General features: G+C 42.2%; 2 protein-coding genes across 3 annotated transcripts; one reads left to right on the top strand and one right to left on the bottom strand.

Moving 5' to 3' along the window:
• The first annotated feature begins 41 nt into the window (after window positions 1-41).
• spef1 (sperm flagellar 1) lies at window positions 42-3,502 on the top strand. The gene is made up of 7 exons (XM_070841472.1): window positions 42-150; window positions 324-435; window positions 995-1,142; window positions 1,294-1,339; window positions 2,452-2,536; window positions 2,632-2,737; window positions 3,206-3,502. Exons 1-7 carry the CDS (start codon window positions 42-44, stop codon window positions 3,320-3,322), a joined length of 723 nt encoding a protein of 240 aa, XP_070697573.1. The 3' UTR covers window positions 3,323-3,502.
• A 2,955-nt stretch (window positions 3,503-6,457) lies between these two features.
• erlin1 (ER lipid raft associated 1) lies at window positions 6,458-16,032 on the bottom strand. Of its 2 annotated transcripts, none has more exons than XM_070841260.1 (12): window positions 15,978-16,032; window positions 14,646-14,763; window positions 14,079-14,160; window positions 13,259-13,305; window positions 13,107-13,168; window positions 12,881-13,006; window positions 12,684-12,757; window positions 10,777-10,835; window positions 10,368-10,459; window positions 9,523-9,612; window positions 9,327-9,406; window positions 6,458-8,976 (listed from the first exon to the last, which is right to left on the bottom strand). In XM_070841260.1, exons 2-12 carry the CDS (start codon window positions 14,756-14,758, stop codon window positions 8,785-8,787), a joined length of 1,017 nt encoding a protein of 338 aa, XP_070697361.1. In that variant the 5' UTR covers window positions 14,759-14,763; window positions 15,978-16,032; the 3' UTR covers window positions 6,458-8,784. The 2 variants fall into 2 exon arrangements, with proteins under 2 accessions (XP_070697361.1, XP_070697362.1); XM_070841261.1 differs by lacking the exon at window positions 15,978-16,032 and adding an exon at window positions 15,897-15,974.

Here is a 16,032-nt window from a genome sequence, read left to right as displayed (position 1 = left end):
CTTTACAAACTATCCAGAAAAGATATTACTTGAGAAAAATAATGGACCGAGAGCTGAACGAAGAGGAGCTGCAGGAGCTGTACGCGTGGATAGACAAAATACCGCTGTCCCGACCCAAAAGACACATCACAAGAGACTTCAGCGACGGAGGTAGTTAGCTTAGCTTTGGGCTTTGCTAGCACTCCCCAACTTAAAGTAAACAAAGCAGCAGGAGTAATGTGACCCCGTATAGATCTGCCAGCAGTCTGCTGCCTCCACGTACAGTTTATCAGCTTAAATGTGTGTTTGCTGACCTGTGTGGTGACTTGTGTGCCTCTCTGCAGTGATGGCTGCAGAGCTTGTGAAGTATTACTTCCCCAGACTTGTGGACCTGCACAGCTACATACCTGCAAACTCCACACAGCAGAAGCTGACTAACTGGAGCCACCTCAACAGGCAAGACACCAGCAGCTATCATTCATTTGGTTATTCAAGTTCAATGTGTGGATGTAATAAAGGTGGACGTAGATAAATCTGCAAGCTGCAAGCTGGGAAACACAGGCCGGAAAATGTTGCAGCTCAGCTGGAAATGTTTTTAATATTTTCACAGTCTAACTTTGTGAACATGTCCACATCTCCCCAGAGCATCCTTGAACAAACACACACCCAACAGAGAAGCTACAACCACAGCTGATATCTCGAATCCAAAAAACAGTCAATGCTTTTTCTGGTGAAATGTTGCTGTAAACACTGAGTATTTGTTGAGCGCTCTGTATCTGGTGGTGAGAACCAGTCCAGCACACACCCACTCATCCTCTCCCAGGCCCCTGATGTGGCTCATGGCCAGCTACAGATTTATGGCTCTTCTTCATGAACACATTGGCCCCTATGGCGTTTATCATCACTATCATCATCAGCTATTTCACTTTCAATCGGCTGCTCCTTCTTGCAACTAGTTTGTCTATTAGAAACATCTGTATTTTCTATTTATTTTTTATTTTTTTTCTGTGGACAGGAAGGTGTTTTCCAAGCTGAACTTCCACGTGCCCGAGGGGACAGTGAAGAAGATTGTACTGAGCACTGCCGGAGTGATTGAGCCTGTACTGAGCACCCTCAGAGAGAAGATCGACAAGAAACTGCAGCAGACTACAGAGAATATACTGGTGAATGCTGAATGTTCATGCACAAGAGACACGCAGTCGTTTTCTGTATGTTTGCATGCTTATCGGAGAATATTCATGGATGTGATCCTCTCTCTCTCTTCCACGTAAAAAAAAAAAACACAATTTAAGACTTTTTTTCTTTTTAATTCAGGATTTGGAGTACTATGACACCAAGAACCAGGAGAAACCTCACGCAGGTAGAGTCTTTATTCTGTAATTGCATTTAAACACAAACCCCAACATAGCTTCTATCTCTTTACCAAAAACAAACCCCATCCACACATTTGTCACATGTTTGACTTTGCAGCACATCGCTGCACAGATTTCGTCAGGAGTTATAACAAGAAGTGTGACGTCAGTGAAATACAAAGGGAAATCAAGTGAGTTACAAAGAGGGAAATTGCAGAATTAACGGGAATGTGATGACTGTGTTTTGACCTCTCGCCATGTGCAGGACATAATGATGATTAGTGTCATTTGTGGCGTTTATTAGCTGACACGGACGGATTGTAACCCTGAGAGAAGCTGCACAGTATGAAATTTTAGTTTTCTTTTTGGACAGAAAGGGAAGTGAGTGTAATTTTAGACTACTTTTAAATGTGCTCCATCTACTGGACAGCTGACAAACACAAAATCAGCATGTGTAAGACACACTGAGGGATTTTTTTTTGTGTGTGATAGGACTGTTTGTGGCTGCTGTGAAGGCTTACTGAGATTATTTTAGTTGTTTCAAGCCTTCCGCTCGCGTGTCTTGTCATTGTTTGTGTCCTGCTGACAAGTCTGAGTTCATGCTAATCCGTCCCAGAGATAGCCGAGACCACACAGAGACACAAACATACATTTAGCAGCATCAGGCAGGACTGATTAGAGAATACCACAACCTTTAGGGAGTGAACCGGTGATGTGTTTCCCACACCTCATCCGTCCCTGAAACAACCCGGTAAAGCTGACCCCAGGCCACCGCCTCCTCCCTCTGCTCTTTCCTCCTCCATCTGCACCCTGACCGCTATCAGACCCACAGCCCAGTCCTCATATCAGCTCCCAGCATCACCAGATGGCCTTTATCTCTGGCCAGAGCTCAGCACCGCAAGACTTAAAGGCCTCCTCATTTTTCTCCTAATCTTACTTCCCTGTTTCTCCGTCTTTCTGCTCACAGCCTATCTGCCCCCCTATCCTCCTCCCTTCACCCTAGTTGTGTCCACAAGATTTATCGCATGAATCCCTGCTGGTTTCTAACAACAGCAGAGCTTTAAGTCCTTACGTTACGCTCTCGTTAAAGTCAGAGAAGTTTTTGTTTTGTTGTCTTCAGAAGTTCGGCAGACTGAAGCAAAACTTCGGGCGCGGCTGGCGGGAGAAGAGATGAGAAAAGATGAAATGAGCAGACTAAAAAAAGGGTATGACCGAAATGTTGCTTTTAATGTGAATTAAACGAATCAATAGCAGCGTTTATGATAATAATGTGTCTTTTTGTTTTGTTTTTGCTGCAAAGCACACAGCAGATCACAGCGCAGCTCTACTCAGACATGGACCCGACTATCCGACTAATCCTGCAGGAAAAAGAACAAGCTGTCATGGCTTTGCAGGAGACTGTGGAGGTACACACACACACACACACACACACACACACACACACACACACACACACACCCGTGAGTCCGGGAAGCAGTCTGTCTGACTGGTAGAACATCTGCAAACAAAATCGTTTTCCGTTTTGATGTCCTGTGGAGGAAGAGTGTTGTCATACAGACCACCTGTAATATTGTTACAGATGTGTGTGTGTGTGTGTGTGTGTGTGTGTGTGTGTGAGAGAGAGAGAGAGAGAGAGACATTTAGGTGTGTGCGTGATACATATGTGTCATTAGCTGTGTCAGCAGTGGTCAGTGAGTCAGGATCTGCTCAGCGGATACAGCTTTTTTTTTCTTTCTCCTTTTGTTGCCACGTGTGCATGTTAAGAAAGAGGCAGAAAGACGTCTCCTTTTCCCTCCTCACTGAGATAATTCACTGTTTTCTAGCAGTAAACCTCCACTAGTTTTACTCCTTTTTATATCTCTGTGTGCGTGTAGATCCTGCAGATGAAAGTCAACAGGTTAGAGCACCTGGTTCACCTGAAGGACATGCGTATTGAAGATCTGATGCGGCACCTGGAGACGTACAAAGCGAAAGGCAGTCCACGCATGTAGCAGCGCTGAGATATAACCCTGCAACACCGACGCAAATACACTCTCACTTTGTTAAAAGGTTTAGTCAGGGCAAAGGATCAGTTCACATAAGGGTCTGACGTTATGGTCCTGCGGGGCTGCAGTGCATCACACCTGTTGACATGCACCAATGATATCACTGATGTGTTTGAATACTCAAAGTAAAACGTGTTGTTGCAGCTGATTGCTTGATTCTCATTAACATTTACAACAGAGAAACTTTACGTGCCTGTTTTATGAGAATTTAAGTCGTTTCTTTATTATAAACGATCACTTCTCTATCAGGAGGGTTTTTCTTTTAATGTCTTTATGTATCTACAGCCTCCTTCCACCTTCTGTGCCTTCACACACGCCACGACTTCAGACTGTCAAGCGATCAATAAATCACCAAACTGCTTGAACTTTTCCAGGTTGTTTTGGGGTTTTTTTCATTGAGTGTGACTTCAAAGAAAATGGCGTGCAGTGTTTCAGTTTCTACACTCTCATTTCCTACTGAGTCTAACATTAGATCATTTATTTTCTCCGTGACCCAAGTTCCTGTTTAAGTGTGAATATTGGTCGATGACAGACCAGCAGTTATTAATGACTTCATTTTCCACTGAAGGAATCAGACAGATGACTAAATATGGTGCTGGACTTTGATCTCGCTGAGACGTATTAGGAGCAGCTGATCGCCTCCTGAGTTCTGACGTATTGATCACCCTTCCTGCCACCTAATCACTCACCATAACGAAGCCTGGAGAAATACATCACTCCAAATAGGCAGCATTTGGCCGCACTCTTTCATCTATCTCCACATTTATTTTACGTCGTGTTATATTTTTGGGTAAATTCAGACTTTAAAGCCTGAATAAAGAGTATTTATATTAAGAATAAAACTGTCCTATGTACTGTAGTACAGCAAACAACATCACAAGTAATAACCACAGACACCGATTTGTTCTGCGCTAAATTAGTTTCTGACAGACGCAGGGCAACTAGACTAGAAATAAGGAAAAAATACCAAATCCTACTATTCCCATCATGCATCAATAACATACTTCATTAAAGCTTCTCTGTCTGCTAAATGCCCTCAGTTTATAAAGCTGGTCTTATGTCAGATATTTGAGCCTGAAGGCCTCGTCGTATTTTGTTCTTGAAGCTCGGTGACGTAGGGAGTACCAGTTAGTCAGGCTATGTGGCGAACTACTAGCTGACATTCTGTTCTCAGGATTGTCCATAAAGTGATTTACAGATTTACTGAAGATGGAGATGAAGCTTGTTATTAATGCCATTAACGGTGGCTGGTAACACACAGCCACACAGCTTTCCTCTAGTTTGGACCTGCCGGCTCTCCGTTCCCTCCCCGCTCAGTGCGGCCTGCAACACAACATAGTTTTTATGGAGCAGAACTTGAAAAGTTGAGAACATTAGTGGATTTACTACGAAATTTACCGTGAAATCTACCAGTTTTAGACGGCGTGACCAGGCTTTAACTAAAGGTAACCCTGCTGACGTCATCAGAGGACGTCTGGCGTGACAAAACACGTGTTTTACGTGTGACCTTTATGGTGCGGAAATTGGTGGAGGGCCCCTTTAAAGGCTGACGACAGGAGAAAAGACAACAATCAAAATATGCACAAATCCCACATGAAGCACAGACTTCTGTTAATAAAAATCCATCCTGAGGAATCACAAAAGGGGTGAGGTGGGGTGTGTATGGCTCACACACACTCACACACACACACACACACACACACACACACACACACAGGTTAGGAATGAGAAACAAAAACTGCAGAACAGAGCAGCTATTGATGATGGCACTGCCTGCCGCTGATGAATCATATGCAGAATCACACTGGTGGATTTACAGAGATGAGGGACCACGCCCTTTCATCTCTAGGGAGGGGACGGATCCAGGGAGGAGTCAGGGCCGGAGCGATCATCCGGGATCTGATGAGCGAGGACAAAAGGAAGGAAAGAGAAGTGCTGGCTCATCCAGGAAAGAAACAAACCTGACCTTGACCTCACTTCCTCAGCGGGAGGGCCTTAAACTCGGTGGCTCTGCACCCCTGACCCTGAATCAGACCACCCATTAAAGCCCATTAAAGCCCATTAAAGCCCCTCCTGGGTTAAATAAACAAGATGAGGATGAATTAAGTTTATTTGTAGCCACAAACACGCTTCACTATCGTATTTCTCTCAACATCAGCCTGATGGTTTGGCTGTGAAAGGACACTAGAGATCTCTGCGAGGGCTGAGGGGTCACATGAGGAAGCCGTCCGTCATCTGGTCCTTCAGGCAGCGGTCACACGCACTCACACACACTCACACACACACACACACACACACACTTTGAACACTTCCTGGGCAGCCTTTGTGAACAGCTGACTGACCTTTCTGTCCTCTCCCACTTCACAAACTCAAGACAAACACATTTCTTGTTTTTGTGATGTTTACGACACATTTTGCAGGTTAGAACAACAGCGACTGTGTGATGGTGCGTTTGTGTAGATTCACTGAATCATCCCAGACAATGAGTGACCAGCCAACACATGCACATTGTATGAATTCACACTTTTTAGGTTCTGCATGCGCTCAAGAAAGATTCTGAGTTTGTTGAGAGATGATTTCAAATGAATCACTCATTTGTAAACCTGTGAAAAACTTCTACATAAGAAATATAAGTTTGTGGACGCACAGAAAACACTTGTACTGGTAGAAAATGTCTAAATAAAAAATAAGAATTTGTCTTTTACAAAAAAAAACTGTGTAGTTCAAGTGTCCCCACAGAGAGTGGGAACTTTTGAGGTTGAGTTTTCTTTTCCTTCAGCTCTGTAACTTCTCTGTCGATTTCACTTTGTGCACAAGTTTTATTTCAACATTGACAAACTTTCTCCTGCAGTTTTTCCAGCTTTACACACTCAAAGCCTCATTTCACATCCCCGAGCCCATTATTCTGTCTTTATTCTTCCATTTTGCTTCATTAAGATGATCCGATTTGTCTTTTTAATCACCGCTATCTGTGGCAGTGCTCTGTCTTTAGAGGCTCAGTATCTAAAGCGGTGTTAGCTCGCCTCCTGTTGGCGTCCAAGTGTACGACACAACGCCCACACACGAATCAGCACGGGGAGAAGAGAGGTACCAAAATAGGTTTTATTTTACATAAGAACATTGTCAAAACTTGAAAACATTATTTGCATATAAACCTTTTTAAAACAAGGAAACAATGTTTGAATTTCACAGATTGTACAAAATATTGACAAACAAAAAAAGAAAATCATTTTTCGTGAGTGATTCATACCCCTCTTTTGCATCTCTATTTGAACCCACCACCAAAGCAAATGCAGAGTGCAGCATTTCACAACCATTTGGAGGTCAAGTAAACATCACGACATCCTCCAAACACTCGTAGTGTCCCGTATTCCTCAGCTAGAGTCGTCGATGAGGCCGTGCAGCACAGAAAGTACGTCTCACAGCTCTTACAAAGTCTCACAGTTAAGCTTTTTAGTTGATAAGACTCGCTAATTCTTTAAGTCTGGGCTAACCCGTTATTATTTAAGGCTTGAATTCTGAATAGTGGAAGTATTTCATGTTTCTCAAACACAGAGCTGAACAAAATCCAAAAGCGGAAACACTACAAAAACTAGCACCAACTTGCATCGTATGTCAGCCCAAGCTTTATCAACATTCATCTTTAAATAGAACAAAGCGAGTTTTTTGTCGTACTGGAACTCATGCGGTCACACTAAACTGATCAGAGGTTAAACTCTAAGCCACTATTGTAATTAGGAGCCGTGTGTCGCCTTTAAAATCCTTTAAATCCTCTTGTTTAGCAAAGACTGAAAAACTTTGCAATCCGAGTTCCTGAATTATGGAAAAATGTAAACGCTGATCGAAGGAAGGAGCTTCTGTTTATATTATTTCTACTTTGACAGACCAACATCCTCACAGACGCCTGCTGTAAATAAATGGTGCAATAAAAACGCCACCTTAAATATTGTCTCTGGGTTTTTTTGTGAACTTCATCATCACAAAGTTGTCTTGTTTGAAAACTTTGCAGATTAGCAGAATTGTGGTAGTGAGTGAGCTCTGTCCAACCTCGAGCAGTGGTTTTTATCGAAATAAAAGTTTCCTGAGAATTTACATTTAACTGCGTCTGAATAAGCTGCCCAACAACAAATCGCAGGCCGCTACAGATTCAACACGCGTGGCCCTGAAATTCAAAATCAGATGGCGTGAAGAAAGATGTGCCGACTTCTTCACAAGGAAAACTGATCACAGCTTCCTCCAGTGGCACTTCTACTCATCTGCTTTATCGTTTCACTCCCTTATTAATCAACCTTTAACTATGAATTAGCTTTTAGAGGAGAAGTCTTTTAGAACCTTTTTTTCTCCGTTGGCTTCACAGTAAAAGCCACCGCAGGTCTTTTTGGTGGCCACACCCTCAAACACAACTAATAACAACCAACTATCACCAAGCTCCACTACATTACCACCAAACTGACACCACTGTATATCAACTAGAGGAACCGAACACACAATGAAAGCCCTCTAACTTCAAAGAGCATCACATTTTAAGCAGGCTTAGGTGAAAATTTAACAAAGTCAGGCCACTTATTTCTAGAATGCATTCATTTAAAATCTCTCTGCAGCTCAGTTTCTCATGTTTGTAAGGTTTAAGCCAACTGGAAATTTCGCTGGGCTCCATTTGGTTAACGACTCCTTCATGCTGAAACGTGTGTAATGCTCAAATGACCTGTGTTAGCCATCTTAAGTTTATCCGCCAGCAGCGTTCGGTATGACACGTGATCGAACAGCCCTCACACGGACTCATGTTGAGAGAAAAGAGTCCACTAGTGATGTACTAGTGACTCAGCGTAAGAGACGATGGCACAGAGATGACCTTCCCACGATGCACACTTACACAAACCATCCCGCGTTTAATTAGTGTCACCTGCAAAGATTCCAGTTCAGCTAAACCAGAAATTAATTCTCCAAAAAAAATAAAATAAAAATCATATTCATTTGCATCACAAATCACTCCTCTTGCATACGACAAACAAACTGAATGCAGATCCAACAGCAAAGTTAAACACTGCACTGATTGCAAGCACACGTAAATTAGGGCGACTACTTGCTGTCGCCTTCCCAGGCATAAGCATTTATTATGCTTTTAATTTTAACTATGGCATCATTCTCATTCCTAAAATGGGTCTTTTCCAAAAGAGTGGAAGGTGAGATTAATTTTCCCTTTTTTTATCTCGCCTATCTTTGCCCTCACTTCCGCTCGTTCTCTCCCTCTTTCTTCACCATTTAGATTTAAGACTCAAGTGTGTAGTTCACCACACTAACTGCAAAGCTATCCCACCCGTCATCTTCACTTTCGGTGCCCTCCAGCTCACAGACAAGACAAGTCCTCATCAGGGCCTCCTGTCTTGTGCAGAGGCAGAGCTGTGGACTCACTGCCCATCCAGATTCACTTTCAGCAAGTCTGGGTGAGCGTTGGGCAGGTTGGAGGAGCGCGAAGACTTCTGGGGGCCGTTGTTTCCCTCGACAAACATGTTGGGGATGTCCTGGCCGAAGTAGATCTTACTGTTAGCTGCTATGGCCTGGTACTTCATCAGCTCCAGGTACTCCGGGGTTAACTTCAACTGCAAAGATTCAGGAGAAAGACGACAGTAAGTGAGGATCAGATTCGGGCCGGGTCGTCCTCGTCGCTCGTGATAATACTGGAGAGACTCTTAATGTGACCCGACCATCGACGGAACGGATAAAAACCAGATGCAACACTGATGCTGAATCAGCTGTGCAGGATTTAGGATTTCTGCAGCGTATTCAGTAGTGTTAGTCAGATGTGTTGTTAAAGGAAGAAGAATTATTGTTTCTAATGTAGCTAAAAACATGAATGCTTTATAAAAGGCAGGATATTATTCTAAGGCCTTTCCATTAGATGTCGCATGTGTGTGTTTATGTATGAATCTGCGTCAACATCACTTTTTACCATGTTTGCTTCAGCACTCTTGGCAGCAGTGTAATATTCTGCGTCGGCCTTCGCTTTCTCCCTCGCCACGAAGGCGGCATCTGAAACAGACAGACAGTGTTGAGTGAGACAGACACGTGACAGACACGTGACCACATCCAGAGAGACAAAAAAAAAATCCATCCCACAGAGGGGAATTGAAAGCAGCGTTGCTAACCTTCAATTTCAGAGATCCTCTTCTCCGTCTCCTTCTCCATCACCTTCTGCTGGAACTGGATCTCGGCCACCTGGGCCACTTTCTGAGCCTCTGTGGGACACAGACACACACAGAAGGTGGAAGCTGGTGATGTGCATTTCAAGCAAAATCACCAATCGATGGTCAATTTGAACTGTTACAAGATTATTCAAATTGCAGCTGCCAGATCAGTGGGCGTAGCTCGTTCAAACTCTGCTACAATGTCGCTTTTATTGGTTATCTGCTTTTTTCTTTGTCTTTACTGCTGAAATATCTCTTATTCATGGCAGAATTACACGTTTGATTAACGACTTTAAGTCAATCTTCTGCCAAAGCAGCAGTCTGTTAACGCCCACATCTTTACAGACATCTAGCTTCATCCCAGCGCCCCCTCCCCCAAAAACAAGACGACATTTGCATAAACTATTCGATTTTTACAAGGTCCCATATTCTGCTCATTTTAAAATTCATACTTGTATTTGGAGGTCCTACCAGAAAAAGGTTTACATGTTAAAAAAACATTTTTTTCTGCAGCTGTTTTCAGCCTCTTACAGAACAGTAAGAGCTGCTTTTGCTCTTCCCTTTAACATCTTCGTGTTACCAGGAGCTGACGTAAGCGAGGAAAACAACAATGGTGGATTCAGAAGGTTTTCATTGGCTGAGGACAGTCAGCCTATTTGAAAATCATAGCCTATCCCTAGTGGAGGCCGGTAGTAGGGTTCCACATCAGTGTGCAAGTGAGGGAAATTAAAGCTAAAACTGTGACGGCAGTCATGCAAATGCAAAGCTAGCTGGCTGAGTTACAGTAAAAATATCATCACACTTACCAATAATGGCCTTCTTCCTTTCAGTCTCTGCCTCCTTCTCCACCACCTTCTGAGTCTGAGCGGTTATTAACAGACGAGTCTTCTCCGCTTCCCTGCACACACACACACACACACACACACACACACACACACACACACACACACACACACACACACACACACACACACACACACACACACACACACACACACACACACACACACACACACACACACACACACACACACACACACACACACACACACACACACACACACACACACACACACACACACACACACACACACAGAGACCTTGCAAATATTTTCCTTTCTGTGTGGTCTTAGTTGAACCGAGTAGGTGGGTAACAGGAGAGAATTTGAAACATGCACTTAGACTTTGCTATCAAGAAGAAATTTACAAACTCACATGAGTTCAAAGTTTCTCCTGATAGACTCGGGGATCTTTGGCTTGGTAACACGGACTGCCTTCATCAGGATGTTGAAACAGCGCAGAGGAAGAAAAAACAAAAGAGCAAACAATAAAATGACCCTTTGCTCACAATCAATCTGTCCTACATTTCACAGAGAGCGAATGCCTGGTTATCAGCCTAGTTAGGGTTTCTAAGATAAAGTTGGTCTACTGGTCAGAATATGAGTGAAAGACTGATTAACTGATCCCTAATTGCCCTGAAGTAAGACTGAAACACCACACACACACACACAGCAGCTCTCTTGTCTGATTATGTCATCCAGCAGACTGATTAATTAGCACATGGTGTTAATATTATATTGTATTATATAATTATATAATGTATTATATAATATTGATGTGCACAACTCACACTCAATGCACTTTGCAGGTGATTAACAAGATGATATATTCATGTTAAAAATAATATTTAATGGATTTTTGCACCATCTCTCATCTGTTACGTGGTCCATCTGATTAAAGGGGGGGGTCCCAGTTCAATGTGAGTATGTAGTATTTGGACATACACTCAAGTATTGTACACAAGTATTGGAACAGTGGGGCCAATTCCTTTATTTTTGCTGTAGACTGAAAACATTTGGGTTTGGCATCAAAAGATGAATATGAGACAAGAGATCAACATTTCAGCTTTTATTTCCAGGTATTAACTTCTGGATCAATTGACCTCACTGTTCCAATACTTTTGGAGGGGAGTGTAGCTGCCCTTGTAATTGATATCAGTGTCTTGAGTAGGTGGAGGCACAGGTATTAAAGGGGAGGAGGCAGCGTGCTGAAAAACAAAGAGACTCCAGAGAACCACAGCTCGTGCCTTGGGCCCTTTGTAGGGTCAAAAAGTGAAGAATAGAGTTTGTGCATTTTCATCTTTTTTCCCCTTTTAGTTATTATTTAGGTATTTTTATTTAACTGTAAATATCAGCATAGGAAATAAGTTCACTGGGACTATTCGACTTCACTTGCAGAGGTGTCACACATGAAGTCGTACTTCAGCTTTATTCCCTACAACAGCCTGCTCAGTAAAACTGGAGATAGATTCAAGTAACTTATATTTCTCCTTGTTTATTCGGAAACTACTGCAAATAGAGATTTGCAGTGCAAATGTGTACTTCTCTAAAAGTGTCGTTACTCTAAACAATCAGCACCAGAAACAGGTAGAAGAAAACACAGCTGACCAATCACAGTTCTTCGGTCAGTTAAGGTGCAGTCCACAGCAACACTACAGCACATTCACTGTGTCCTAACAGCAGTGTCGTTGCATCATGTAACATCAGAGAAATATGCACTTCTGTTGTTGCCATCATGTAAACAAACCACGTAGCTACCAGCTGATCGGACCGGACATGTAACCACTCAAGTAAACGATGACGAGTACTGACTCTTTCCACCGTTTGTCCTTTTTAAACTCTCTATAACAGCACAAGTGAGTTGTTATCAATATCAGCGCCCTGTGTGATCTCCCTCCAGCCAAATGAGGAGCCATCGTTCAGGTAACTCCTCATTTCAACTTCACGAACCAACCTTTCCTCCTCCACTGCACCGCTTTCAAAGCGTCAGAAAAAGAAACCGGGCGTCTAACAAAAGGTCAACTCAAAACAGCGTGGAGTGACGCTCGCAGTCGGTCAGGACAATCATATAGAAAACAGGCTCTGTAGCTACGCCATGACCCCAGTATGCATATCTATAAATCCAGCTTCAGCCTTCAAAACCCTTCCAACATTCAACACACCACTTTTTATTCTGTACCCAGTGTAATGCAGCCACATTCTTGTAGCCGCCATTTGACTCCCACACTTTCTTCTTACCATTTCACTCTACTGCCCAAGTTATGTGCGTACGAGTTTAAATACCTGTATTGTCAGTCCAGGTGCCATATTGTTGAGGTCTTTCTGCAGCGCAGTCTTCAGGTTCTCATCTATAATGTCTGCAAGACAAATAACAGCGGCTGCATGAATACACAACCTTTCACACAACAGCACAAGCGGCCTTCTGTGTATTGCATTAAAACTGAACAATGCTACGTGTTTTATTACAACAGTGCACTCACCAAACAACTCGATGTAGACCTCCTGTAGTGTGTGGACGCTGCAGAACTGGTTGAGTTCGTGGTGAATCTTGTTGAAAATTAGAGTTTTGTCATAGTCTGCAGTGTAGTTCCTCACAATGTCCACCACTGCCATGAATGAACAAAAGCAGCAGTTATTGTGATGCCAAGTTGATGAGTCAACCACATGAGGAACTTCTGCAACGAAGGAAATCAGCACACGTTCTACCTGCTAAAGGAACCAGCATGTTGACAACTTCTATCCTGTCAAAGTAGATCATCACTCCACCGCTGTGAAGAGAAAATATCCGTTAAACACAAAATCATTTTTGCTGAAGGGATCCATTCATCAAACGGCTACATCAATGAGCTCATTCGTACCTCGTTCCACAAGGCACGTTCTTAATCTCATCAGTTTGAAGTGTCGTCTGAAACACAAACATTCAAAACATCATGTGGCAATGATCAAGATTATCCTCCAACTAAATGGGTCCTTTCATGAATGCTGAGACTATTTGTGTGTTTCTAGTTTATGAGAGTATGAAAGACAAACTAGTGCATGCTTGTTTTAACTTTTGTGTCTATAATATATATATATATAAAATCTATATTTTAGACATTGTATACTGAATACATACATTTTCACAATTATCTAACCTTTCATGAAAGCAAAAGTGATCATTTAAATTTTTATAAATTTTTGAGCTTACAGTTCATTTAGAGTCATTAGTCACAGCTAATAAGGGGTCATAATAAATGTACAAATACAGGCTACAACCTGATGATTATTATCATTATTGTTATCATGTGTGAGCTCAAATAACATATCTGATTTTTTTTAAACTGTAAAAAAAAAACTAAACGCTAAAAATGTAGGAGTGTATTTATAATTCATGTCATTTATTATTACCTGAATGTTATCTCTTCATTAAAATTAAGGGTTTTTGTAATTATTTATTTTAACAGATTTTAACACAAAGATTATATTCAAATTTGAGAAGCAGAACAAATGGTGCATAAACTCGGTCTAAAATAAACCCACTGCTGCCACGGCTGAATGGCAACCGTTTGCAAGCTGCAGCTGAATTATTTATAGAACATCCCATTTTGGTTTTCATGTGCTGCACCTCACGGCTTGGACTCTTACATCCCACATGCTGCTGCTAAAAGGCAGAGTTTCAGGACTGAAAGGTAAGTTTACCTGCACCGATCTGTAGGTGGTGATGAAAGGCAGCATTATGTGATATCCAGGACCGTTGGGAGTAGTCAGCAATGCCCCACCTCTGAGACAAACAAAAAAACATTGATCCGATTATCTACTGATTTTATTTAAAGGTGGACAGACTAAAAAGCCCAGAAAAGTCTTTATTCAGGTGTAATGGCAATCTATGAGGGTCTAGTTGTGTTTTTGTTGAACAGTGTTCTACTATATTACAGGATTTCCTGTTAGTTATGTCCAACAGTGAAGTGTAATCTGAAAATCTGAATCACTGTTGAGGATCAGGTTGTGTTACATTGATTATTTAGAACAAAGATGTGCTCAGGTGTGGGCTGGAAAATCTCGAGCTGACAGGAGTGTGATGGCCTCTCGTTTGCCAAACTTGTTTGGAGCATACATGCTTCAGTATCCCAGATAATATGTCCATGTCTACACTGAAGTTAGAGGTATCATTATCAGGAAACAGCCTTCACACATCACACATCACATCCTTTGTTTGTATGTGTTCCTTCTATCAGGCGCAGATGTTAAGGGTCAGTGTTGAGATACCTGTAGTACACAGCAAGGTGTCCTTCTTCTATCTTGTGGATGGAGGAGTGCAACAAGATGGCCATCACTCCTGCTATTGCAGCAAACACTGCCCCCAGATGCGGCATCGTCATCTTAACTAGCACAGACAGAGAAAGAAGCACAGGCGCACTTAAATATTTATTAAACATGATGTACTCTGGGCAGCTTTGAGCCTATATTCAGACGTTAATGGTAATTATCAGCACTTACTTACTCAGGTAAACTTAGCTAAACCTACTGCAGTCTAAGACAAGCGCACTGCAACAAATCCTACAATTATGAGTTTTAATGTTCAGTTTTTTCTTGAAAAAGAGATGCTACTTCAAGTTTTTGGTGGAAACTTGATGTGTTTGGAGGCTGTAGTTTATGCTGCTGTTGATTGGTGTTGCATGACACTGAGAGGTGTTTCTTATTTTTAGACTTCCCTAAAATGGAGTGGATAAAATACTTTATATTATTATAGGTAGGACTCTCAGTAAGACAAAAAGCTATATATATTTGCAGTAAAGCAAATTATATGAATGGATTTCTTTTTTTGGATCGGATTTTTTTGTTGTTTCTTTCCTTTAAAAACTATTTTTAGCAGATAATAAAGTATACATGCAACACATTTATGGTAAATGTCATTTATCATATCCAGGCCGGCGATCAGCTGGTAAATATAATACATCCTGACTTTAAAAACAGGTGCACCCAGGTGAAAAACGTTCGCTGCACGTAATTTATTGCCATTTTGAAGCAGTTCGTGTGAACATTGAAGCGCTTCTGCAGCAAGTTTGTACTTAATGTGCGTATGACAGCAAGTTTTGACGTTAGCCCTTTAGTGTGTGCATTAACAGCATGAATGCTAACTTCAATGGTCATAATAATAACGGCAGGCAGCAGAGAGGTGTAGTTAGCTTTAGCTGCCTCAATAAGACAGCGCACAGGTAGAGTTAACGTTACACTGCTAACGCTAACACGCACGACTAGCTAGCTTGCGCCATTTGTTTGACTTTTAAGGGCGACAGCTATCGAGCAACTCCTCTGTCAATACATTGATTAGCGTGTTTAAACTACAGCGACATACCCATCACTCCTTACGGCTACATTAATTGGTAGCGTTAGCCCAGCTAGCCCGGTTAGCTAGCCTGGCTAAGCTCTCGTTATCGGGTGGATTCGGAAGTCGCTAGCTTAGCGCTAGCTTTAGCTTGCTAGGCTGCTAGCGTTAAAGCTAACGGGTAAACTCACCTGGCGCTGCGCTGGAAAACAATTATCAATGTGTGGGTGTTATGGGGGGGAAAGGGGTTTGTTTAAAATAAATAAAATTACCACTGTAGCGAACCGCCTCCCCTGTCTGGTCTTATCATTCACCGTCCCATCCCCC

Source organism: Pempheris klunzingeri, chromosome 12 (assembly GCF_042242105.1).
Source record: "Pempheris klunzingeri isolate RE-2024b chromosome 12, fPemKlu1.hap1, whole genome shotgun sequence".
Classification (NCBI taxonomy): domain Eukaryota; kingdom Metazoa; phylum Chordata; class Actinopteri; order Acropomatiformes; family Pempheridae; genus Pempheris; species Pempheris klunzingeri.
This window is presented reverse-complemented; position numbering and strand designations above follow the sequence as displayed.